This window comes from Diceros bicornis, chromosome 3 (assembly GCF_020826845.1).
Source record: "Diceros bicornis minor isolate mBicDic1 chromosome 3, mDicBic1.mat.cur, whole genome shotgun sequence".
NCBI lineage: Eukaryota > Metazoa > Chordata > Mammalia > Perissodactyla > Rhinocerotidae > Diceros > Diceros bicornis.
Window position 1 is genome coordinate 87,287,802 of NC_080742.1, and position 25,636 is coordinate 87,313,437.

At 46.5% G+C, this 25,636-nt stretch overlaps 1 protein-coding gene across 3 annotated transcripts in view; it reads right to left on the reverse strand.

Annotated features, from left to right (window-relative positions):
* Positions 1–25,636, reverse strand: part of HIPK2 (homeodomain interacting protein kinase 2) — a 177,707-nt gene that overhangs the window by 37,548 nt on the left and 114,523 nt on the right. For all 3 annotated transcript variants that reach the window (XM_058531220.1, XM_058531200.1, XM_058531210.1), the window contains 5 exons: positions 12,096–12,219; positions 11,675–11,794; positions 9,801–9,887; positions 7,557–7,741; positions 1,994–2,156 (listed from right to left, as the gene is read on the reverse strand). In XM_058531220.1, coding sequence (XP_058387203.1) covers positions 1,994–2,156; positions 7,557–7,741; positions 9,801–9,887; positions 11,675–11,794; positions 12,096–12,219 — 679 coding nt within the window. The remainder of the gene's footprint in view (positions 1–1,993; positions 2,157–7,556; positions 7,742–9,800; positions 9,888–11,674; positions 11,795–12,095; positions 12,220–25,636) is intronic.

Genomic DNA, 25,636 nt, shown 5'->3' on the forward strand with positions numbered 1-25,636 from the left:
CATGTTTTTTATACTTAGATTTTACGCTAAATTTCAGTGCAAAGCAAATGAATTTGTTTGAAAGTAATTACTAAACTATGTGGCGTACATGTTTGGATTTTAAGATACATATCATAACAACAAGTGTCTGTTTTTGCAGCACCACCACCGGCCTCCAGGTAGTGTGATTGGGAACACGTGTGCGACATGTCTGGGTCTGTGTTTTGTTATTGATGACATGATTTGCATTTCCTCTCTGTTCTCTCCTTGGCCCCATCTCTCCTGGAGGCTTCCCCACATGCACATTTCCCGCTGTCTGCTCAGACTCCACATGCCAAAGTCCAGACTCTCCTCAGGTCTTAGTGCCTCGGGGCTTCCCTCTTTGGGGCACCAGTATCCTCTAGGTTCCCACGCCGGCTCTCAACTATTCCACCTTTTGGTCAGTCACTGGTTCTGCTGATGCTTCCTTCGAAATGTCCCTGGAACCCACTGACTCTTCAATCGCTACTTCCTTGGCTGAGGCCTTCTTCCCTGGTGCCTGGGATCTGTAAGTCTCTGAATAGTGATGATATGGCCTCCACTTCTTCTCTTCCAATTCTTCTTGGGCACAGAGGCTAGAACATTCTTTCCAAAAGACTACTTTGTGCATGTCATCACCCCTGCTCAAAAATCTCCAATTACTGCCTAATGAACTCTGCACATGCCCCTTGGTTTGGCACTCTTTCTTTCCCACGGTTTGTCCAACCTTTCCTTCTAATTTTTCCTCTGTTCTCATGCTTTTGGCACCAGCCAGATAGTCTGTTCACTGTGATGGGGTTCTGGTGATGAGGAACAAAACCATGGTGATATTTTGTCAAGAAGCTCACATGTCTGGCTGTGGATGCCTTGGCCTGAGGGTTGGGCTAGGCGCTGGGAGGGGATGTTTGTTTCTTTGGACTGTAGTTGTTAAAGGGCATTAGCTCTTCACCCTAAGGAAAGCTTTAAGGACAGCAGATTCCAGGCGGCCTCTCCTACAGTTTAGGCAGAGGGAGAGAGGAGAGGCTGAGAAGTAAAGCTAGGTCTTAGCAACCCAATGCACTGCAGGAATGGCCTAGGAAAATGGGGTCAGCGACCCTTCAGTGACAGGAGGGGACTTGTCAAAAAAGAGTGGATGTATTCATTCATACTTCAGGATTAGAACATATACACTTCTCTCCTTTGGAGGTGTGTGTGTGTGTGTGTATACACACAAGAGTGCTGTTATTGCAGATTGATATTAAGACTGAAAAAAATCTAGGGACACTTCTTTGGGAGAAATGCTAAGACTGGAAGATGGGAGTAAAAGTTCCAGATTTCAGAGGCAGCCTGAGCTAGGACTCAGAGATTATTCATTCAATATATTTCCTGGGTGTCATCCATATTTCAAGCAGTGTTTTAGGTGCTGGATTCTGCTAATTTTCTGCAAAAGGTTGGAAATCGGTGGGAAGAAAACCTGTTTCCTGGTCCCTTTTAGTTCCAGCTGCTGGGATTCTGGTGACAGACTGATGAATTGATTTTCCCCATGACGTGGAGAAGGGACAGGTTTTATATGTCCAGAAAGGACATCATGTGGACCCAGCAGTGTGGGGACCAGGGGGAGGGGCCTGGACTGGATGAGTGCCAGCATCCCTTCCAGTTCTAGAATTCTTTACCAGGTAGATGCCAGATATAAAAGGATCATAGCATCTCTTTTACCTTTTTTCCACATCAGGACAGATGGAAGCAGTAAGAGGTACCATCTCAGAAACAACTGCCTTAGTGAGTTATTCCTGGGACCTTTCACTGGGGCCAGCAGTCAATCCAAAGAGGGCCTGGGTCTCTCAAAGGAAATAACCTTGGAAGCAAACACTTTCTCAGAGTTGAATATGACAACAGAGGAATTTTGTTTCAGGAGCAATTTTGTCTTCTGACTAGGTTTGGTGGGAAAATAGGAAAACACAATTCCTGATGCTCACGCTGTCAGCCCCGCCTGTCTGCCCCTCTGCTCCCCACTTACCTGGTTGTGGACAGTGTTCAGCTGGTTGTTGAAGGTCATGGTCAGGTTGGTGGACGTGCTAGGGGCCACATGTGTGATGAAAGGGGTTTTGCTCTGGTTCACCGTGTCATACATATTCACTCGTCGCTTGCAAATCTCCATGTTCTGGAAACATGATTTGACGCTGTTCATGTGAAAGGCAGAGACAGAGGCATAAGGGAAATAGAAGAGAGTAATGTGGGATAAAGGGGAGGAAACGGAGAGAGAAAAGCAGAGAACAGTTAATCTAGCAAACAAGACAACTGGGGAAACTTAACTTTACGTCTAAATTTCCTGGATTTCTCATGCAGAGTCTGCATTTGCAAGAGTTAACGTTATTTGGATGAATTTTCCCCACTGTCTTACTACTTCTCCCATCCTGGATGGGTGAAGGTGCTCCATAGCAGTGGACGTGATAGCTCTCACTGCATTTCCTCATATTGCTAATCTGCCTCCAACTTCACTGCTCATTCCCAGCTTTCAATGTGGTTTCTGGTCCATAAACAAATGTGTAAGCTCTCTGACTGGGAACATTTACATAGCAGCTTATGACCTACTCCACCATTCCCAAAGACAACTCGTAGCAGGCATCCTTCCCAGCTACTTTGGGGCACCAGCTCCATCTAGGGGACAGCCAGGGAACTACCCAACCCAGTACCAAGACTCTTGTCACTTTCTCCCCACTGGAATTGTACGTGTGATGAGAACAATAATATGAATAATTAAATAGTGGCTAACATGGATTGAGAGCTGTGGTAGCTGTTTGCAAGCACTCTTTCACTCAGTCCTACAACCACCACGAGAGGGAGATCTGATTGTTGCCCTATTTTACGAAAAAGGATGAAGTTTAGATAGGATGAGCACTCTGTCAAGGGCAAGAGCTAATTACTGGCAATCTTCACATATACATATGCATCCTCTTTAACTTCCTTCATCCTTCCTATTTCTTTTCTAATTCTTGCCCAGTTAGGTGAAATAAAAATTCTCTCCCTCCTTTTCTTCCATCACATTTGTGAATCAAAACAAAACGCTAATTATGCAAGTATAAAAGTGTTGCTGTTAGCTGAACCTATTGTGGTAATCACTTCACAATATATGTAAATCAAACCATCATGCCGTACGCCTTAAACTTATAGAGATGTATGTCAATATTTCAAATAACACTGGGGGAAAAAAGTGTTGCTGACACTAGCATCAAGGAAAAGGAAAGACACAAGTGGCCTCGATCATTCAAGTCCTTGAAAATCCAACACAGAGTGTCCTCCAGAATTTACACATTGTTTCTCATTCACGTCTGTGTCTTCTTCTAATTAAACTTACTTTTCCTCAAATGCTAATATTCAAGATAATAATACAGCATGTAAATTTCAATTTTAGAGACATTTTAATTATAAATACTGTAATAACTAAATATAAATAAAATAATAGTTTTCTACTATTTTAAGATTACAAATGTGTACTATAGGTATGCTATATTTGGGGCCAAGCAGGTGCTCGTGGGCCATCCCAAAACATCCTTTCCATGAAAGATGTTCCAAACTGACTTAGACATGCTCAGTGAATCCTCTTTCCTTCAGAGTTAATGACTACTTACATTGGCCACACAATGCACATGAAATAAACATTTACTGACCGATGACCCTGGAGAGAAAGGAAAATGTATTCTATGGTAACCAATAGCTAAAAGTACTACTAATAATGCGGGTAATGCCAACGTGTTTTGAGCCTCTACTAAGTATCAAGCACACTGTGAAGTGCTTTCACATGGAGACTGAAGGAATAAAACAATAGATTTTATATTCTTTTTGGAATGTATTTAAAGCATTCAATGGTTTTGTGACAATTTAACCCAAAGCTTTTAGATTCAGAATTTTCCAACTGAAAATGTTGAAATGGTCTGAGTTTTGAGTTTCAGGAAGAAGCAAGCACTTTCACTTTGGGTTAATTCCATGAGAATGGTTTTTAACGAATGTGTGTGCTAGAATCCCGGTATGGAGAAATGACTGAGGTCTCTTTTACCTATTAATCTAGATGTTGGGTCACCTCTAGCCCAGCCTCAAGGGTAGAAGACTTCAGCAGGGCGGGCCTGGAAGATTCTTCTAGCCCTGGAGTTCTCACGGTCTTCCCAGCGAGTTCTAGGCACCTTTAGGGATTAGGCCTACTTTCAGGTAAGCCTATGTGTGCTCAAAGACCTGTCTTTCCTTCTGAGGCCCATTTTCTGAGTTCTAAATCACCAGTGATCCTCTTGGGTCCCACACCAAGTTCTGAATTTAAGCTGATGCTCATGGTCTCCATGCTCAGTCTTCACCAAGTACAGTGGAGCATTCTACTGCTGTTTCCTTACAGAACCCAGAGATGGACAGGCCTCTGAGGCCATTCAACCATGCCCCCAACTTTACGTGGGTGACTGTCTCACCGATTTAGTGCAGATGGCTAACGGAGGCCCTCTAGAGAGCACCCCTCTGTCTCCTATCCACAGCTATTTCTCAATCATCCCACTTCACCCATGAATATAAAAAGACTGACCTATGGGAGCCCTATCCAGTAAATTGCCAAGTCTGCTTTCCTTCTGTGGTACAGACTGACACCCCCTTGATGTCCCCCTACCACAACCAGAAACAGAAAAAATCCCACAACGAGATTTTGCAAGGGATGGGTCCAAGTTCCTTCTTTGTACTGGAGTTACAAACATGGCTCTAAGTTAAAGACACATTGTCTGGTTGTTACAATGCGATTTGACTTGCTTAACATCAACTGATAAGGAACAGAACTAAAATAGAGGAAGCACCATTGGTGGTGGGTGCCACTCACTCATTTCTTGTATGCTGGTTAAGGTCAAATCCAGCCTTGAGACTTAGGCCCCATCTCAGTCTGGCCACGGCAGGGCCAACCGTGATCTGCAAATGTCTCTTATCCCCAGTCTCTTCTCAGGTATTTGCTTTTCCTTCTGATCCTAACTAAAATCTGGTGCTCTCATGAGCACACTGCTTCTCCCTGCAGACATCCAGAGATGTGACTATTCTTTCACATCCCACAAACCTCGGGGTTGAGAGGCTGAAGTGATATCCCTCATTATCCTCTGTAATGGGCTGAAATGTGTCGCCCAAAAATTCATGTTCAAGTTCTAACCCCCAGTACTTCAGAATGTGACTGAATTTGGAGATGAATTTTACCTCTCTTTAAAGAGGTAAAATGAGGTCATTAGAGTGGGCCCTAATCCTATTCCTTATGAGGAGGAGGAAATTAGGACACACACATGTATAAAAGGAAGACCATGTTAAGACACAGGGAGGAGATGGCCATTTACAAGCCAAGGAGAGAGGCCTTAGAAGAAACTCTGTCAAACACCTTGATCTTGGACTTCTAGAAATGTAAGAAAATAAATTTCTGCTGTTTAAGCCACTCAGCCACTCAATGGTACTTTGTTACTGCAGCCTCCACAAACCAATACTCCCTCCCATTCTCTTGCCACCGATGGCCTTTTCTCTCCCCCTCATTCACTGAGGCCTGTGCCACTGGCTCAGTTCTCCACTTTAACCCATTCCCTGCCCGCCTAGGGAGACTTTGGAGGTCACACTGATTACCTGTCAGTCAACCTGGCTTCTCAGTTCCTTCTCATCTCCAGTGACCTGCTGTCAATTCTAGCCACCCATTCCCTGGACTGTCAAACCGGAAACTGCTCCACTTCCCTAAACCACAAATTCAAGCACCCCATCCCCCAGCCACATTTTCATGGATCTGGCTCATTCGACTATTACGAAAATAACCAATCTTTGAGTTGATCAGACCATTCAGTCTATTTGGACCCCTCCTATCTTCACTTCCTTTCCCTTTCAGCTAAGCCTCCAAAAGCTGTCATTTTGGATTACCATCGCTCTACTGCCAACATCATAAGTCTGTCAGTCTGTCTCTTTCTTTTAGCAGCCTTGCAAAACTCCAACCTGGATAAAGCCAACTATCTGTTTTCCCCATGCCTTCACCTGGGGAGTTCAGTTACACCCTAAACTATTCACGTCCAACCACTATGCTCAACAATTCTACTGTATTTCTCTGTTCAATTTGCTCTGCCACCTTTTGCTCCAACTACCTAAACTTTTCTACCCTTCTTAAACCACCAACCACCTTGCTCTCAACAAGAGGAGACAGAAGCTGTCTGAAGAACTCCCTCAACTTTCCGCCGCTAAACCAGCACGCCTGCCAATATCCGCGTGCCCCTCTTCCATCCACCCTTCCCTGACGCTGGCCTATTCCTCCACCTGTGCTCCCAATCACAGCCCCTCGTGCTGTCTCAGGAATCGTATCTTCTGAGCATCTTTTATCTTTACTCTCTCTCTCACTTGTTGCCAGACACTTCCCATCAGCATTTTACATTGCTCAAGCCTCTTCCCTGTTAAAATCTTCCTTGGGCCCTCCCTCATCACCCTTCAATTTCTTCTCTTTCACAGCCTCCCTTCTCAAAAGGCTACTATCCATTTCTTCACCTCTCCTTCATTCTTCCAACCGGCTCAAGTGGTTTCTTCTACCATTCACTGAAACGGCTCTCACTAAGTTACCAACAACTCCCAAGTTGCCAGATCTGGTGGGCATTTTTTCCAGGCTCATTTGACGTGATGGTGCAGCAGCGGAGACACCTTTGTTAAACACAACTCAAACCAGCCATTCCCTTGCTTAAAAGTCCTCTAATGACTTCCCATCGCTTAGGATGAAGACCACAATCCTCACCACAGAAGGCCTGTCCCCAGCTCATCCTGGGGCCTCATCTCTCCCACTGCCCGGGCTGCTGTCTCCACACAGCAAGGCCCTTTCTGCTCTCGCGGGCCTCTTCACCAGTTACCTCTCCCTCCTCCTTCAGTGGTCACTTCCTCAGGGTCTTCCCTGCCCTGCCCCAAGCGAGCGCGGCTCCCTTGTTACCTGCTCGAGGCTCCCTTGTTACCTGCTCTCTTCACACCCTGTACTTTCCCTGATAACAGCCTGGTTAGTTGACTGTCACTTGTTTAGGACTCTTCTCGCTCCTACTGACCGTAAGCTCCAGTGGGCAGAGGCCGCACCTACTTTGCTCCCCACTGACCCCAGCACCTGGCACGGCACACAGCACGCTGAATGAATGAATGAATGAACGAACCCCAATCCAAACTAGACCGGGTCCACTCTGGAAGGGTTCTGGGAGTGACCTGTGGCACTACAAGTGGCTTTGCTTCATGGACGCTGCCATTCTGAGCACCTCCCTTCACGCACAGACCCCCAGAGTCCGGCCCCCCAGCCTTGCGCTCTCCCATGCTCCACCGTTGCCTCTTTTGTGGTGTAAAGCAAACTGAGACCCAGGGTCCCAATCTGGCCGCCACCTGTTTTTATAAATAATGTTTCATTGGAACGCAGCCTCCCTCATTTCTTTGTGTACTGTCTACGGCTGCTTTCAGCTATAACGGCAGAGCTGAGTGGCTGTGACAGAGACTGCACGGCTGCAAAGCATAAAATATTTACTATCTGGGGCTTTAAAAAAAAAGTTCATTGACCCCTGGTATAAAGCATCGAGTGGGACACCTACTGTGTACTATGGGGAAAATCGAGTAAGTGTGTCATGGTGACAAAGGGGTGGTTCAGGGTTTCGATCGGAGTGATTCTCTTATCAGCATCTATGGTCAGCATCTTCTTTAACAGGTCGATGAACTCCCGCCGGTCTGCCTTCTCTACCAACATGTCACTCCCTTCCAAATCCGTTGTCATGTTCACCTGGAAGCAAGTAGGGACAGGTTACCAAGACCCCACTGTGCCTCCCCTCTCCCCGACTTCCCTTATTCTCCGCTCTGCAACTGCACCCTAATCTCTCAATCTCCCCCTCCCAATGCCCAGAAGGCTGTGTCTGCCCCGCTGAAGGCACTGCCACATTATTACTCCCCACAGGATGCGGCTGTTCTCTCTGCAGGAAAGGCAGAGAGGAGGCCAGGCATGGGGAAGGGAGAGGGCCGCTGCTGGGACCTGCAAATATGTCTAGGGGATAGGACACACACTGCTCCCGCTTTAATCAGTTACGTTGAAATGCACCTCACATCACACCTCATTGAAAACCACCACAAGAAGAAAAGAGTTCTGCAGGTTGGCTGTACAACAATATGAGTGTACTTAATACTACTGAACTGCACACTTAAAAATGGTTAAAATGGCAAATTTTATGCTACGTGCATTTTACCACAATTAAAAAAAAATAACCACAATCAAGCAGTAGAAAATAAGAGGCAAAAATGTTTATTTAACCTGCAGAGGGAAATGTAGAGGCCTTAGTGCCCTCTTCCTGCATCTACCATTTATCAGTCTTGTAGCCCCCAGAGTTAGGGCCAGAGTTATTTAATCCCTGTGTTCACTGGGGTCACCTCGGGCCAAGATAAGCAGGATATCTGAACACAGGATTTTCCTTCCAAGAGCAAGACTATACCAGGATAGCCTTTAAAAGACTTGTTTTGTGGTGCTTTCTATATTTTCCAAGACATGCTCTGGAAAGCAATTTCAGTTTTCTCAGACAATCCAAGCTTCTAATCAACTGACAAGTATACTTTACTCAGAATCATGATTTTTGGTTACACTCATCTACAGGAAGAGGTGTGCTAAGTGTTTATTGGCCTATGGGTTTATTTCTCATTGCTTTCAAGAAAAACTCACTCTGGGTTGCCCTGATTTAGACTAGTTTTTACACTGAAAATAGTTGAAGTTCTAGAATTTTCTCTGGGCACAAAGGTAAAAGTCTGTGGCCCCTTAGTGAGCTGAGAGAGACTGTGTGCAGTGGGTTGAATTGTGTCTCCGCAAAAGATATGTTTCAGTCCTAATCCCTAGTACCTATGAATGTGACCTTATTTGGAAACAGCATCTTTGCAGATGTAATCAAGTTAAAACGAGGTCATACTGGAGTAGGATGGGCTCTAAATCCAGTGTCTGGTGTCTTCATAAGAGAAAGAAGAGGGACATTTGGACACAGAGGCAAGAGGAAACACAGGGCTAAAGGCCATGTGAAGAAGGGGGTAGAGACTGGGGGATGCAGAGACAAGTCAGTGAACACTGAGGATTGCCAGGGGCTACAGAAGCTAGGAGAGAGGCACAGTTTCTTCCAGGAGCCTTCAGAGGGAACATGGCCCTGTTGGTACTTTAATTTTGAACTTCTAGCCTACAGAACTGTGAGAGAATAAATGTCTGTGGTCTTAAGTCACCCAGTTTGTGGTACCTTGTTACGGCAGCCCTAGGGAACTAATATACTAAATCGTGGGCATTAAACTCAAATGTCCTAACGGGTTTGAATTCTTCTCATGAAAACATCAGTAAGACAGGCCAGTACTATTTTACAAATGGCAACCAAGAAATGGAAGCCATTTTTAAAGAGCTGGTGTAAGGTTTTAAAAATGTTTCACAGGGCCGGCCCTGTGGCTTAGCGGTTAAGTGTGTGCGCTCCGCTGCTGGCGGCCCGGGTTCGGATCCCGGGCGCGCACCGACACACCGCTTCTCCGGCCATGCTGAGGCCGCGTCCCACATACAGCAACTAGAAGGATGTGCAGCTATGACATACAACTATCTACTGGGGCTTTGGAGGGAAAAAATAAATAAATAAAATCTCTAAAAAAAAAAAAAAAGTTTCACAAACCAAATGGTATTCTTACTAAGGCTGGTATATTATTGTTTAAGGCTGAGGTCAACCACTGTGGTTGAGTAACATGGATTTCTACCCCATCCTATATTACTGTTGCAGAAGTCTTGCTGTGCTTGGTTGTTAAAGGGCTAACATTGCATACTCACCCACAGAGCTTACCTGGGCCATATCATCTAAACAGTTGAAAATGTACTTCCTTGCTTCTTTTGACTTAATGCCCGTCTCTGCTTCATGGTCATCTGGTGTCTGGTCAAGAGAGGCAAAAGCCGATTGGTAATGTGAATTATTTTCTAGTCACTGTGACTCAAGCCCTCAAGCTTCTGCTTCTCAGGCAGACTTTTTTCCCACCTTTCAGAGAAGGAGACTTTGATTCTTCCTAAAGTGACCTGCACACTAATTACTTTCTCTCTTCAACCTCCACACTAACTCATCCCTCTTTCTTCCTTCCATCCTTCCCACGAACACCTATTGGGGGCCTCCTCTGAGTCAGGTCCAGAGGATTTTAAGATGAATAAGATATGCCACATCCCTGATAACCCTACATTCTTCCCTAAGTTTAAGGGATAAGGTAAGATTCCCTATGTGGAAAAGCAGAAGCCCTTTTCCACACGTTTTAAAATTTTAATTTAATTTTACTTAACAAACCCTTATATATAGCTCTCACTATGTGCCAGCACTATTCTAGAGCACATGAACTCACTGAATACCCTTCACAACCATGTTGGGTAGGATGATTAACACCCCATTTTCCAGAGGGAGAAACAGGAACGGAAAGCTTAAAGAGCTTGCCACAGTCACATGGCCAATGAGGGGCCGTGGATTCTGGGCCGTCCCTCTGCCTGGGCCTGGGCTCACACATCGGTTCCCACTTTGGCCTTGGTCTCGGAAGCTGCTGTTTCCAATTACCATGGGTTTTAGGACTCATCCATGATCACAGGTGATTGATCCCCCAAATCTCACTCAAGGACAGCAAGCATGTCTGGAGCTGCTACGATCCAGGCTTTGACCCCAGGAGCAGCTGGACAAGTAGGACTGAGGCTCTTAACTGAGACACAGAAGTGAACCCTGCCTGGCCCGGCCTGACCCACCTCCCGGGATTCTGTTACTGGACCTGACCTTGAGCCTCTCACCCTCACAGCTGCCGAACACCAGCCTCTCCCATCCACAGCCTAAGAGTGCTTGCTTAGCTCCCAAATCGCTTTTCTAAATCTCTTACGACTATTGGCCACACATTATCTTTAAATCATATTAGAATTTGGCTGTGGTTTCTGTCAAAAAACACCCACCCACTCTCTTGCAAAAAAAGAAACACCTAAAATGGACATAAAACATACTTGAGGCTTGCATTATTTTCTCCTTCCCAGGAAAATACATTAATTTTAATTACTAGGCACAGATCAAAGAGAAAGCAAAATATGTTTCCGTTAAATAAAACCACCCGACTCTCTGCTGTGCAATGATGTGCGACACCGCCTGCCGGCTGGGACCTTCAGACTCCTCCCCCGCCTTGGGATGCCACGTTGCTCAGGTGTTTCCTTTGCCTGGAGGGCCAAGCTCAAATGCTCTTCCAGGACTCTCTGCCACAGGCAGTATGAAAGACTCCCTCCTCTTGGCTCCCACTCTCTGTTCCTACCAGGAACAGGGCACTGCTACGGGGAGTGCCACGCGTGTTCAGTCTCCCTCTGGACTGGGAGATCCTTGAGGGCAGGGGTGGTTCGTTTCTCTCTCTAGCACAAACCAGACAAGTCATCAGGGTTTACTGGATGAAATCCCGGGAGTTTAACAATCAGAGCTTGGGACTCGTGCTTTGCAGGCGGCAGCAGGCCAAGCAAAGCAGTGTTTTTGCACACGCAAATTCATCCATACCTCCCACCTATCAACAATAGTCGCCCCCCCACCCCCCATGTTGCTGTCTGAATCAAGGTGAGATCAGGATCAACGTGCTGATGTCAAAAGCTCCCCACTAATCGGACAGTGCCCTTCCTCCCTCACCTCCCAGGCGCTGGTGAGAATGGAGGGCACGCTCTTCCTACCTTCAGCCTCCACAAAGGATATGGCGAGTCTGTGTCACGGTTGAAAAACCTAGTTGTCTTTGTCCCTGCGCTTAATAAATATTCAGCTGGCAAACCCTGTGTTTGTGAAATATACCGAATCTGCAAGAAAAGATGAGAATGAAGTCAGGGCTTCTCCTGTCACTGTGCATATGGTACACTACTGCCGCTAGTGCCTTTGAGAAAAAGGACAATTTTATAGGGAAAGAAATAAGTAATCAAAGAAAAAGGGAAAAGAAAGAGGAAGAAAGAAAGAATCATGAGGTTAAGAGAAGCAAGGTTCGGGAGGCAACATAACACCCCATACCCCCATGCACATGTCATGCTGTAAATGAGGTGCTAACCCGGACAAAGAATGCATGCTTGCAGTGAGTAGGTGAGTACCTGTGCCACCTCCACTTACCTGATCATACTCTGAAGCTCCTGGATACAGTGGCCAGCCCAGGAACAGCTCTGCAATGACACAGCCCAGGGACCACATATCAATTGCCTCACAAAATGGTAAACCAAGAATGATCTCAGGGGCCCTGAAAAGGAAGAATGGAAGAAATCATTAGCAATTTGGAAATGCAGGCAGCTTTCTCTATATGAATTCTACATCAAATCCTATCTTTCTAACCCAGGGTACCATTACTGACCCCTCTGAAGGGCCTGTGGTTCTTGCACTGTGCTTCAATGAGCCCTCCGTTCTTGGACTTGGTTCTCCCCATTAGCAGGGAGCCCGGTCAGATGGCTGGCTGAGATGAAGGGTGGTCCATGGCTCTAGAACAGACCTACTGGGAACCACATCTATTGGCTTCATTGCCATTACACTCCAATCAGATGAGCTAATAGCCACTTTAGAGGAACTTGGGAGTTATCTTTTATAGCTGAAAACCCAGGACACCAATCTTTAGAGAATGCCTGGTTTTTACAAAGGAATTCTGAAATATTGGTGTTCTATTTTCAGTAATATACAAAACAAGTTGTCTCCACCCAGAACAACAGGATTAAATCCCATATCTGTTCATGCCAATGATTCTTTTCTTTGGAGTTTGTATCACACTTTCCCAAGGAAACACTGTTTTTTTCATTAGATTCTAAAAAGTTAAGTTCCTAAAAAGTTCTCGAATACACTTATAAGAACCCTGTTCATGAAAACAGCCTGGGTATCAATCAGAATTCCATTATAACCCCATCTCTGACTGTAGGAGTCATGTCCCTTCACACGAGAGACAAAGTTCCATGCTGGAGCTTCTGAAGGAAATCACCTAAACTCAAAAGGAAATTTCACATGTAGTTAGTAATCAAAACCAAAGAGACCACAGAGTGCATCTTCTTTTCTAAGAATTTGTCATAATTAGGTAGGGGTACGTTTTGGAGAAAACCAAGTTTGAAGTAGAAGATATGAACACAGCTTATGTTTTTAAAAAAATGTGGCTCAAGGCACCCTGCTGATAAAGAAATGCACTAACCCAACTTCTGTGTTCTCCGTAAATGTCCCAGTTGATTAAGCAATGCAAGAAGACGCCACTCTCCCACCTGCTTTCAGCAGCCTAGAGTGGGAGTGAAGGGAGCTGGGAGACTTTCCTGATCTAAGTTATCTTCACCCATCTAGCATGAGTGGAGGGAGGAGGCGTGTGATCCAAAACACCTCCCCTTGTCTCAGAGCTTCTAGCTGAACTTTTCCCTACTTAGAAAGCATCTCCCCAGCTTGCTGCTTTAAATTTGATCTACTGCAAATCTTTTTTCTCTATATAATAGTATCGAAAAAACAAAACAAACAAAAACCAAAATGTCTTGTTACAAAGTCTTCTGATTTTTCAGTCTCCAACTCCTTAGAGCTGGAGATTCAGCGCTGCTGCTGGGTGCTTCCAGAGCACCACCGTCATCGGTCTGGGCAGCAAGACATACCTTTCCTAAAATCCAAGACTGGGGCTTCCCAGGAGAGAGTTACTGCGGAGGGTGGGGGAGCAAGTTGCCTCGGCACTACTTACTGGGTTTTGCCTGTCCCTGTCCCCTCACTGCTGGGCATCTTCAGCAGCCAGTGCTCTGCCCGGCACTTTGCTCTCTCTTTGGTCTGTGTCTCCTCCAATCCTAGTTGCTGACCGTTCTGGTGGACACAGGAGGCTGCTCTTGCCCCCGGCCCTGATAACTGAGGAGGCCTGTGGTTGTCTTACGACACATCACTGCTGGAGTGTCCTGTGTCATGGGGCCTTGGATCCCACAACTGGCCTAGGTCACTGTGTCCAGCGCTGCCCACACACATCAGGGCTTCCAGAGTCACCTGATGACTGTGTATAATTGATGAGATTATTGCAGGTTGCCTCTAGCAATGCAATCTCTCTAGAGATGATTCTGGTTTATTTAAAAAACCATATCTCTTGGAAAAGAAGGGAATATCTGAAAAGAACATTACAGAGAAAACAACACACCTTTATTACATGTGTCAGAACCTGCTTTTCCTTCTGATCTAGAGTCAGGTGTGTCCACCTGCCTCCTCTCATATGCAGACTCAGGCCTCTTCCTGGGAGAAGAGTTCTGGTCCTGGTTCCTGAGAAGCCCCCCTTTAGCAAGCTGCTGACTCAGGATCAAGCACCTCTGCACCTCTGTCCCCGTATTCCTGTGACCTGTACCTTTGCTCTTTGCAGCCTGGACACTCCAGTCTCCAGGTTGGGTTTTAGGAACAGGCTCATCTGGTTCCAAGGGGACATCTCTGGACTTGACTATGGGCTGTCCTTCCTATCTGGTTAATCAACTGGTTCTCATGCCCCTACGCGGGCTGTTTGGAACCTCTGCAAACCCATTTCCCAGTTTCTGTTCCTTGATGATGTGCAAGGCAGAATCCAACAAATGAGGCCGTCTGTCACACAAAGGGCACTTCAGTGATGTTCTCTGGCAAGAAACACCAGACATGGGCTTCATCTACTGTATGTTACATGAACAGGGCCTGTGAAAATTGCTCTTAGTCTATTTTCCATTAGAAAATGAAATGGCAGCCATTCATGATACCAGGATATGTACAGCAGAGTATTTTTCTTGCTGTGATCATAATGAACAAATGCTCAAGTGTCAGGCTAGATGGTTGGGAGATGAAACAGAAGGCACAGTCCTGTCCCTCTAAAGCATACGTGACAACTGAAGTTGATTATGAAACGTACACAACACAAACACACAGATACCAAAGTAGAGCTAATTTAAGGACACGAACATGCTCTAGCACCTCCCATTTAAAAAAATAAAGCAGAACACAAGAATAAAACCAAACCCAAAACAAGATCAAGCCTTTCCTTAATCCCCTCAACTCCCTGCAGCTGCTGCCCTGTTTCTCTGCTCTCCCTCAGAGGCCAAATCTCTGAAGAGGAACCTCCGGCAGTTTCCACCACTTTGCCTACCATCACCTTCTCACCCTCCTCTGACTGGACTCCTACCCTCTGCTCCACTCAAGTGCTATGTTTGTCAAGAGCAGCAGTGACCACGTCGTCATATCCACTGGTCAGTGTCTAAGCTCTGTGACCCAAGAGCTTTTCACCCATTTCCTTCACACAGTTGCCCATCCCCTCCTGCTTTGAAACACTGAGTCTTGGTTTTCACGACACCATACACTTTCATATTTGTCCTGCCTCTCAGCTTGTGGCTTGTCCGTTTCCTTGGCTGGCTTGTCTTCTTCCAACTGCTACATGATGGCAAAGTCCTAGGACCCTTCTCTCCTCTCTTTCCATCACTGTTCTAGGTAATTGTTATGGGTTTAATTGTGTTCCCCAAAAAGATACGTTGCAGTCTTAATCCCCGGTACCTCAGCATGTCACCTTATTTGGGAATGGGGTTGTTACAGGTGTAATTAGTTCAAATGAGGTCATACCAGAGTAGGATGGGCCCTTAATCTAGTATGACTGGTGTCCTTATAAGAAGAGGGAAATCTGGACACAGATACAGAGGGAAGAAGACCGTTGGAAGACAGAGGCAGATACTGGAGTTATGCTGCCACAAGCCAAGGAACACTTGGAGCCACCAGAAGCTAGAGGAGGCAAGGAAGGATCCTCTCTTAGAGGCTTCAGAGGAAGCATGGGCCTGCCATCACCGTGATTCTAGACTTCTAGTCTCCAAACTGAGAGAATAAATATCTGTTGTTCTAAGCCACGCATTCTGTGGCACTTGTTTCTGCAGCCCTAGGAAACTGATATAGTAATCGTATCCACTCCCACAGTTTTAAATTATATTCCTATTTCCAAATGTCTATCCCCATCTTGGACTTCTCTCAGCTCCAGATCTATGTTCTGACGGCCTGACATCTCCAGTGGAATGTCTCACCATCACATCCAACTTAGTATGTTTACAAGGGAACTCGTCTCCTCTACTCCCGCGCCCCCCCCCCCCCCCCCCGCCTCCCCAGTAAACATATTCCTCCCTCTGCCTCCTTGTTTCACTAAATGGAATTACCACCCCTATCCACCCCTCTTCCCCACCTGCAGCTACTCATGCTAGAAACCTGGGGATGACCTCTGATTCCTCTCTCTCCCTCATCCTCCCACCCCACCCATCAATATGGCCAGCTCTAAAGTTGATCTCAAATTGGCCCCTGATTCTCCACCTCCGCTGCCACCACTCTGGCCCTGGACACCCTGGAGCGTCCCGTCTGGCCTTTCCACTTCATCTTCCCTACCTCCAATCCCCTTTCCACATAGCTGCCAAAGTGAACAGGTCATACCTCCCTTTGCTTTAAGCCCTCAGAGGCTCCCCACTGCACTCAGAATGAAATCCAAATCCCTCCATGGCCCAGAGGGACCCCCACAGTCGGGACCCTGCCCAGCTCTCCACCGTCATTTCAACCCACTCTCCTGGCTCAATATGCTCCAGTCCCATCAGTTTCCTTTCAATTTCCAGAATACCTAGGCTCCTTCTGGATCCAGAGCCTTCACGCAGTCTTGTTGCTTCTGCCTCGGATGCTCTCTCCGCTGGCTCTCAGATGGCTGCCTCCTTCTCATCCTTCAAAGCTCACCTAAATTGTCACCGCCACAGACAGGCCTCCCCTGACACCAGTTAGTCTCCATCTACAGTGCCATAAATGTCACTTTACAGCACTCTCCCAATAACCTGCTCGCTGTCTGTCTCCCCCTGCTGAGTCCACGAGGGCAGCACAGTGCCTGGCATTTAGGAGCCACTCAATCAATAAGGATCTGTTGATTGAATAAACTTTTATTAAATATAAGAAAGTGCTAAAATATGTGATTCAGATGGAAAGTTCTAAGGCAGTGCAAACAAAGGAAAGTAGAAGGGGTAAATCTTCATGAAGGAATGGAAGCTTGGCATGAGGAGGCAGGATTTAGTGTGAGGAAGAAAGGCCTCCATACGGGTGGGAACCACAGGAGCGGAGGCCCAGAGATGGGCGTGAGCGTGCGGTCCACACCCACCTGTGCAAGGCACTGGTGCAGGGCTAGCACTGAGTGTCGGAGGACACCTATCTGTAGGCTGGTCACAAAAAGAATTACAGCAAAAAAGCCAGAGAGAGTAGCAGGGGGGTTGGAGGTGGCACCAGGATAAGGCAGGGACTGCAGGGCAAAGACCTCTGAGATTCAGGCCTCTAGAGCCCCTCTCTTCTTAATTCTCTCTTGAAGCCAGGACCCTGCTCAGCTCCCACTGCTACTAGCTCAAGCCAGTGGCTTCAACCCAGGCCTCTACTGTAACCCCCTACTGTCTCCTGCCTGTAATTTCAACCTTTTCCATTACACCCTGAAACTCTCCCTCATCCCTGAGGATGTGTCCTTCTCTCTGCACAAACGATACACTGACCATATTTCTGACACGGCCCGCCCCTCTCCCCGCCCTCCTTCCTTACTCAAACATATACTGCCCACTTTCTCTGTGCTGGTATACCAGGTGATGAAAATATAAACATGAAGAACCAGATTGGTCCAACAAATATTAATGGAGCACCTACTGTTCTAAAGGCATGTTTGCATATCTGCTCCCTACCACACCTTCTGAAGGGCAGGGTCTGTGTCTCACTTATCCTTGATCCTCAGTCTGACACACGGTATATGCTCCATAAATATCTGCTCAACACCTAGCCCATGAGCTCCTGGGTAAGGAACGCCTTTCTCTATCTGGCCCCTCAGCGATCCTTGGGGGTCTGGAGACCATTCTGCTGTGATCTTGCAGATGCCTTGTTCCCTCTTCCGCTAGTCCACAAGGCTCTGAGCTCCTGGAAGTTCAAAGTCAAATCTAAAATCTGTTTCTTTTTATTTAGTGCACCTGAAGCACGTTCGATGGTTGCTAAGGCAGGTCTGCTCTGCAGTGAAGAAGAAACCTTTCTCACCAATGGTTATTCTAAGCCAGAATTTGATTCAAGCTCCACTCATTCACCCACTGATTCGAATAATCAACTGCCATTTCCCAAGTGTCTACTATGTGCCTGGCACTGTGCTGGGTGCTAAAGATGGAAAAATAAACCAGACCCTATGGCTTCTCCCGGAGAGCATGATCTAGCTGGCAGCAATGGCATGCCAACACATGACGTGCCGAGTGTGTGCCCAGTATGCGAAGGAGGGACTAACTGAGGGAGGAAAGGCAAAGCAGGGCTTCCCAGAAGTATGAGCTGAGTCTCGGTAAGGGGACAGGGGAGGGTGGCCTCCAGGCACAGGGCAGGGTGAGTGCATGTCCCCCTCAGCCCCCATGTCTCTGCTGTATCTCCAGCGCCCAGCACAGTGCCTGGGGCATGGTGGATGCTCACTGCACATTTGTGGAAGGAATGAATCTTTCTGTTTCAACCCCACACCCACAGCAGGTACCAGTTTTCCCTGAAGCTGGCACCATCTCCTTGGCAACACCTCCTATGACAAGAGGCAGACTACCTGGTCTTTCTGTTTCGAAGTTTACATGCTTTTAAAAAAGTCACATTCTGGTTTCTTCCATGGGGGCTGTTTCTGATCTCAGTCCGGTCCCACAGCAGGTAGGACTGCTGGCTTGGGAAACAGCTTTCCTGTTGGGCTCAGAATGGCCTAGGTTCTGTTCATGACTCATCCCTCACTCGCCACCTCACAGACTCATCTTACAGAGTCTCCTCATTGCTATTTTTGGACATCAAAAATACTTTAAACATACGTGAAGTGTCAGACAAAATTTGCACCTAAGAAAGAGAAGGATCATTCCTTTCCAACATTTCCAGAGCAAGACACTGAAAATTCTATTTTTCTATAGAAAGAGAATAAACAACTGTCATTTTCGACACATCAATTATTGAAACTTTGATATTGTGCTCCACTAGCTCTCCTTACAGCACACGCAGCTGACAAGGTACCCCCCAGAGCACGTCCAGATCATGTGGCCGTGCAGGGGCATGACTTCCAACAGAGGTGCGGCGACCACACAAGTTGAGTGGGAATGACACACACTCGGGAGCCCTGTGCTCACGGGCAGAACTCAGCGCCAGCAGGTTCCAGCTGTACACCTACTTCCTGACGCTGGTCTGAGGATGAAATTAAACAGAGCATCATAGGAACACCCAGCACAGGACCTGGAGACAGCAGGCAACCAACAGATATTAAGTCACTTATCTATAATATCTCTAAGTCCATGTGACAGCAATTAAAGAAACAGAGCAGCCCTTTTCCTCATTTTTAAAGCCCATTTTCCTCCTTGTAAGTTGAAACATTAGGAAAACTGTTTAAATACATTAAAGCACATACATTAAACATTTGTTTCATTTATTTATATAAAAAAGGTACAAAGATTAATATTAATGACCAAGTCCCTACCATGTAGCTTTAGAAAGAAAACTGCCTATCCACATCCCCCACCTCTTCCTTGCACACGGACACACTGCCCTAACTCTGAATTCCCTTTCATGGTACAGTCTCTTGTTCACCCAACCTCCCCGGCCAAGTATAAGAGCAGAGTCAATGTCCGTCTCATGTACGCAGTCCCCTAATGAAGCAAGTGCAAGGTTCACAGCCACTCCCAACTTGGGCAATAAATTTGCAACACTAATCAGAGCACAGGAAGAACTGTGCATTTCTGGAAAAATGTTACTCAACTTCTCCGAGTTTTTATTTCACCATCTATAAAATGTGATTATTAATCTCGCTCTTTTTCTTGTCTCTACAGCAGCTTATGAAGATAAATTATGGTCAGTAGGATTATAAAGCAGTTTGAACTCCTTGGAAGCAAGACACTCTATTAGTCCATGGCATTTCATAATCACTGATATTATAAGGTGTACTCGAATTGAACTGCAGTGAAAAAGCCCGTTCCCACAAATATATGTAGATTGAAAGTAACCTCGGTATGGCTGGGGCAGAAGCAATCAAAATGTAAAATTGTATTTCAGATGGGTTGTTAAATCTTATGTTTCCACTGCAAAAATAAGGAGACTTGGAAATGCTGACATGAGCTCTGAGCCACTATTTGAGCTGGAGACCAGGAGTGGGAGACAAGGGATTACATCAAAGCAACACAGGACTTGAGAAATGGCAGCAGAAATCTGGGGACTAGGAGGAGGCTATTTTAGAGAAATTGGACCCAAAAGCCTAAGGGATCCGCACAGAAGACAACCTGAAGGGTGAGGGCTGTAGAGTACCTCGGGGCAGCCAAATGGAGACAGAATACAGCCTCTGACTGTGGGTGAGCTACTAGGAAAACAGGGAGCAGCATCCCTAAAAGATGGACTCATACCATGTCTGGGGGACCCAGGAAGGCCCAGTGGAGATCTAAATGTGATAGAGTCTGGCTAATCCACGGCCAGCCTGGGATTTTTGAAAAAGACACAGCTTCCTTGGCAAATAGGAGATATGAGAGAAATAGCTTTGTCTTCGACTAGGGTACTAGGTAGATGAGAAGAAGGACAAAGGGGCCCAGGGACAGAGCTCCGGGAATGAAACACAGGGTTAGGTTGGCCAGGAGCACATTCATTGTCTCAGTTTGCACTGAGCCAAGGTGATAAGGAGACTGTCCTTGTAATGGCCTAACCAAACACCATGCACCCTAAGATCTCTAGACATGTTCCACGGTAGAGTATTTTTGCCTTGAATAAGCTGAAGATGACATCGTGGTGGAGAGCTGCTGCAATGGAGCACGGCTTGGACTCCAAAAGGAGAGCTAGGAAAGACACCACACTCTGCCTGTGGGTGGTTCTAGCTTGATGTTACACATGCAGCCAAACTGTTCTACCTCAGGGGCCAGTGCTGATGTCCATATAACTGTGTGCTGATGAGGATCATTTCAAGACCCTCACTGGTGGTGATTCTGTCATAATTGAATATCTCCAGCTATGGCCAATAGAAATCTTCAAGACATCAGAACGAATCATCATATCCATATGGAAGGTTGATTAAATACAATCGCAGTTTGGTCTAGATGCTGACATCATTCTCATGCCACACTTGGACAGTCTCCCAAAGGAAGCTGGCTTCCTTGATTCAACTGGCCATTTCCAGGATAGTGTGAGAATCAGAGTGGCAGATTTTTTGATATGTATTGGCAATGAACATCTTGGCTCTGAATAAGATTTTCCTGGTGTACACTAAAAACAGATATAGACCCACCTGCTGTGCTGATCCTGGGTTCCCAGCACTGCTTCAAATCTGCAAAGTGCAGTACCAAGATCTAACTCTCTTGCTTATATACCAGAAGAAAAGGTTAGATCTAGAACTTAACTGATTATAATCTCCAAAGGCTTCTAATGATGTTGGTATAAACTGGAAACCAGTTCTGAGATGTCCAGAGCATATTCTCATGCTAGCCTCTAAATGCCTTGTAAATCTCAACGAGAGACGTTCCGAGAAAGAACCAGCTTGGCCCCTACAATGGGTCATTTCAAAGATACTCACACACCCCGTAATTCTACAATTCCTTACCCTCTTGACATGCGTTGTGCCTACTTTACCCGTCCCCAGCCTGGTGGCCCTGTACCTCCCAGTCTGGTCTCTGGCACCTTTACCACGAAGCCAAGGGTTGCTGGAGAAAGCCTAGTCTTGCTTCCCACCACCCTATAGGACTATAATATTACCAGGCTCTATGCTCATACTTTTTGCCAAAGTTCATGCTGAATAAATGTCTGTAGAAGCATCCATCAGCCAGGGAAATGGAATCACAGGTGTCTGCATTTATCTACATATACCGATTCTTTTTACACATCTACTGCTCTAGCTTCTTTTTTAAAGTTTTCCTTAATCTTTATTTTTTTTTAATTATGAAAGATAACATACAAAGAAGTGCACAAAACAAAAACGTACAGCCTAATGACTTACCAGAAAGCAGGGACCAGTGTCACTACCAGCCAGGTGAAAAACACAACGTAGTCGGCATCACAAAACCCTTCTCATATTCCCCCCCTTCCACCATCCCTTCTCCGCACACGTGGTGACATGCAGCCTGCATGGGTGTGTGTGTGCATCGGTGGCATGGACCCCAAGCCTCAGCTGGGCTCTGCGCCCTCTGCCCAGATGCAGGCTCCTGAACAGGCGGGCTAGATGGGAGTTCCAGCTCAAATTGAGAGGGGCTTGGCACAACGGCCTGGAGCTGGGAAGATGACCCAGTAGCTGAGAGAGAAAGGAGACAAAACCGAAGACATTCTTTTTAGTTCCTTTTGTTGATTGCTTTTCTTCTGCTTTGTTGTTAGTCTGCTGACTGAAACTGAGGGTTGGAACTGTGCATTTAGAGCTTCCCTGGGAAGCCTGCCGATACCAGAAAGGACAAACCCAAGTCACACTGTCACCTTTCAGTTTCCTGGGGCCACTCCTCTCTTCTCTGCACTGGGAGGGAATTTGGAATTTCAATTCCCGTGGATCAACTGCAAATGCAGCCCCTTCCCTTTATTCAGAGTGGTCATTCCCTTTATTCAGAGTGGTCATTCCCTTTATTCAGAGTGGTCATACGTTACCTACCAACAGAGTGACAATGAGACATCAGGCCGGGGAAAAGGCTGGCCTCTCCCACCTAACTGATTAATTCCAGGCTCACCCTTGACCCCGGATGAAAGCACACTAAGATAGTATTACTGACTGACTTGCAACTTCATTGATTTAAATGCGACACTTCTCATCGGTTAACATTTAGCCTTGACTGGCTCATAGTGAGTACTCAAAAACTTTGTTGGATGAATGAATGAACCGAGAGGCTGAGGAATCATGCTACTTTCCTGCCGGGGTCCCCAGGCCAGCACTGGAGAGGCCTTGGAGTTCCCAACTGTTAGCAAAGATGAGGCTCATCCTTGGAGAATTCCTTGGAGAATCAGCGCCATCTGCTTATGTGGCTTGTGGGACTGAATCGTGAGGCATTCATTATGGCTGATGGCCTGGGATAAGAGAGACAGGGACTAAAGATGGAAACCTTCTCCTTCTTTGAAAGGGAGATGCATTCAGCGTCACTGACTGGAGACGTACTAGTTGAGAGAGCAGAAGCCAGAAACCCGAGATATGAAAAAGAACCCACCGAGTAAAGATGCCAAACACATATTGGAGGGTGAATTTCCATTGCAGGCACAGGGCTATTCCTACATTATCAGAGGAGGCCTCCCTCTTTGTACTGCGCTGTTGGTAGAGAATTACTGAGAAAGAAGGGCCAAAGCCCATTAATATGCTAACTAAGCAAGTTTTCAAATGAAGCCAGAAGCCATGTTGGCAGACGGAGCAGGTTTTGACCCAGGAAGTACAGGACACGTCCTGTCTCCAAGCAGGCAGGTGTGAGCAAGGTAAGGGGAGCCAGGTGGATGAGGCTGGCCTTGCTCCCTGGGGGAGCGCATGCCGTTCTGGCTTTGCCAGGAGACCAAACCCACAGAAGAGGACTGAGGGCACAGCCTTCACCCAGTTCTACAGCACTAAACATCAAGAGTGGACTTAACCATGGCCAGATAGGACCTGCCAGGGTCAAGACAGCGGGGAGCTCCCCTGGCGGCTGGTTGGTTGTTCCACAGGAGTTAGGCACAGGAGAGTTTTGCCAAACAAAATGGGCATAAATTCCAGGACTCCAGCCAAGGGCAGCTTAGTTAGGGAAAACCCTCCAACATTCAACTTTTCCTAAAGGAGTCGAAAAAACACAAAAAAACAAAAAACAAAAAAACCAACCAAAAACCCTATTTACTTTCTTGTGTCTGTTTGGGTCATGGAGGAAAAAATAGGCTGGCTCTTCACAGCTCACTCTAGAGGGCGCTGAAGTGCAGCAGACACATTTGAACTCCTATGGGACAGAGGGATGGAACCCACTGGGGACAGCCGCTGAACCTCACTGTAAGAAACCCACAGCAAGCCGTAGGAAAGCACAGAAGGTGTTTTTGTCAGGGGAAGGGGAGTAAGCTGTGCCCCCAGATGAGGATACCACTGTCCCATCTTCCCATAAACTGTTTTTCTCATCCTAACAATGGGCCTCTTTTTAATCCAGGAGCCGGGACTCTTGGATCTTGCCTTTGGAATGGAGCAGCCTTCAGTAAAAGAGATCGAAATGTTCATTTCGTTCTCTTGAGCACAGAACACTGCTCAAGCCAAGTGAGCTACCAGAATGTGGAATCAGGGAGTCGCCACACATCAGCTGGAACTAAGAGGAAGAGTAAAAAGAAAGCAAAGGAGGGAGGGAGGGAAGAAGGAGGAAGGGAGAATACAGGGTAGAACCCTCTAGACTCATCAGAGTGGCCGGGACGAGGCCACTGGACACTCCCAGGCGTCCCCTCCCTGCCTCCCCCAGTTGGCCTCTTTGGAGAGCATATCTTCTGGCTATGTCTCAAGACTTCAAGGCTTTCAACTCAAATCCTGCCTCCTCCAGAACTTTCTCTGACTGAGGCTCCCTCCTGTCTATGTTCCTATGACGTGTACTGTACCATTGCCGATTCAGCTCTTTCACGCACCCTCGCACTGATAGTTATTATTATTTTTTTTTGTAGATGATCAGCACTGAGCTAACATCCATGCCAATCCTCCTCTTTTTGCTGAGGAAGACCGGCCCTGAGCTAATCCTCCTCCTTTTTTTCCCTTTTTCTCCCCAAAGCCCCAGTAGATAGTTGTATGTCATGGTTGCACATCCTTCTAGTTGCTGTATGTGGGCCAAGGCCTGAGCATGGCCAGAGAAGCGGTGCCTCGGTGCGCGCCCGGGATCTGAACCCGGGCCGCCAGCAGTGGAGCGTGTGTACTTCACCACTAAGCCACGGGGCCGGCCCTGATAGTTATTATTTTTTAAGATGAGAATACTCTATAATCAGCTTCTCAGTGAGACTGGAAGCATCTCAAGGTGGCAGACTGTGTATTATTTACCTCTGTACACCTCGCAGCACCCAGCACAGCCTTGGGGCGGGGGGCGGTCCTCTACAGACATTTGTTGTCACGCTTCACACTCAGGAGCTGCAAGAGGCCACGGGTTTCACTACCTTTCTTCCCTACCACCAAGCACTGGGCAAGAACATAGGAAATGCTCGATACACAGTGTTTGCTGAACTGAAGTGATTATCTGAGGAAGAAGTAAAAAGAGCGATTACTGTTTGTTTATGTATCTATGTACGTCCGTATTTAAGAAAAGAGAAAGGATAGGGAGCAAGCAAGTTCTTTCTAAGAAGTTATTCTCTGATAATGCAGATTTCTGTGGAGAAATCTGAATAGAAACCAACAAAGCTCTATTCATTTTTAATGGGAGAAGCTTGACATAGGAAGTTTGTATCTTTAAAAAATACATAAGGGGCTGGCCCGGTGGCATAGTGGTTAAGTTCACACACTCCAGTTCAGTGGCTTGGGGTTTGCAGGTTTGGATCCTGGGCGCAGACCTACACACCGAATATCAAGCCATGCTGTGGCGGTGTCCCACATATAAAGCAGAGGAAGACTGGCATAGGTGTTACTCAGTGACAATCTTCCTCAAGCAAAAAGAGGAGGATCGGCAACGAATGTTAGTTCAGCGCCAATCTTCCTCACACACAAAAAAACAGTTAAAAAAAAAAAGTTAAAAAAAATAAGCTGAGGAGTGGTGAGTGAAAAAGGAGAAACTATCTAT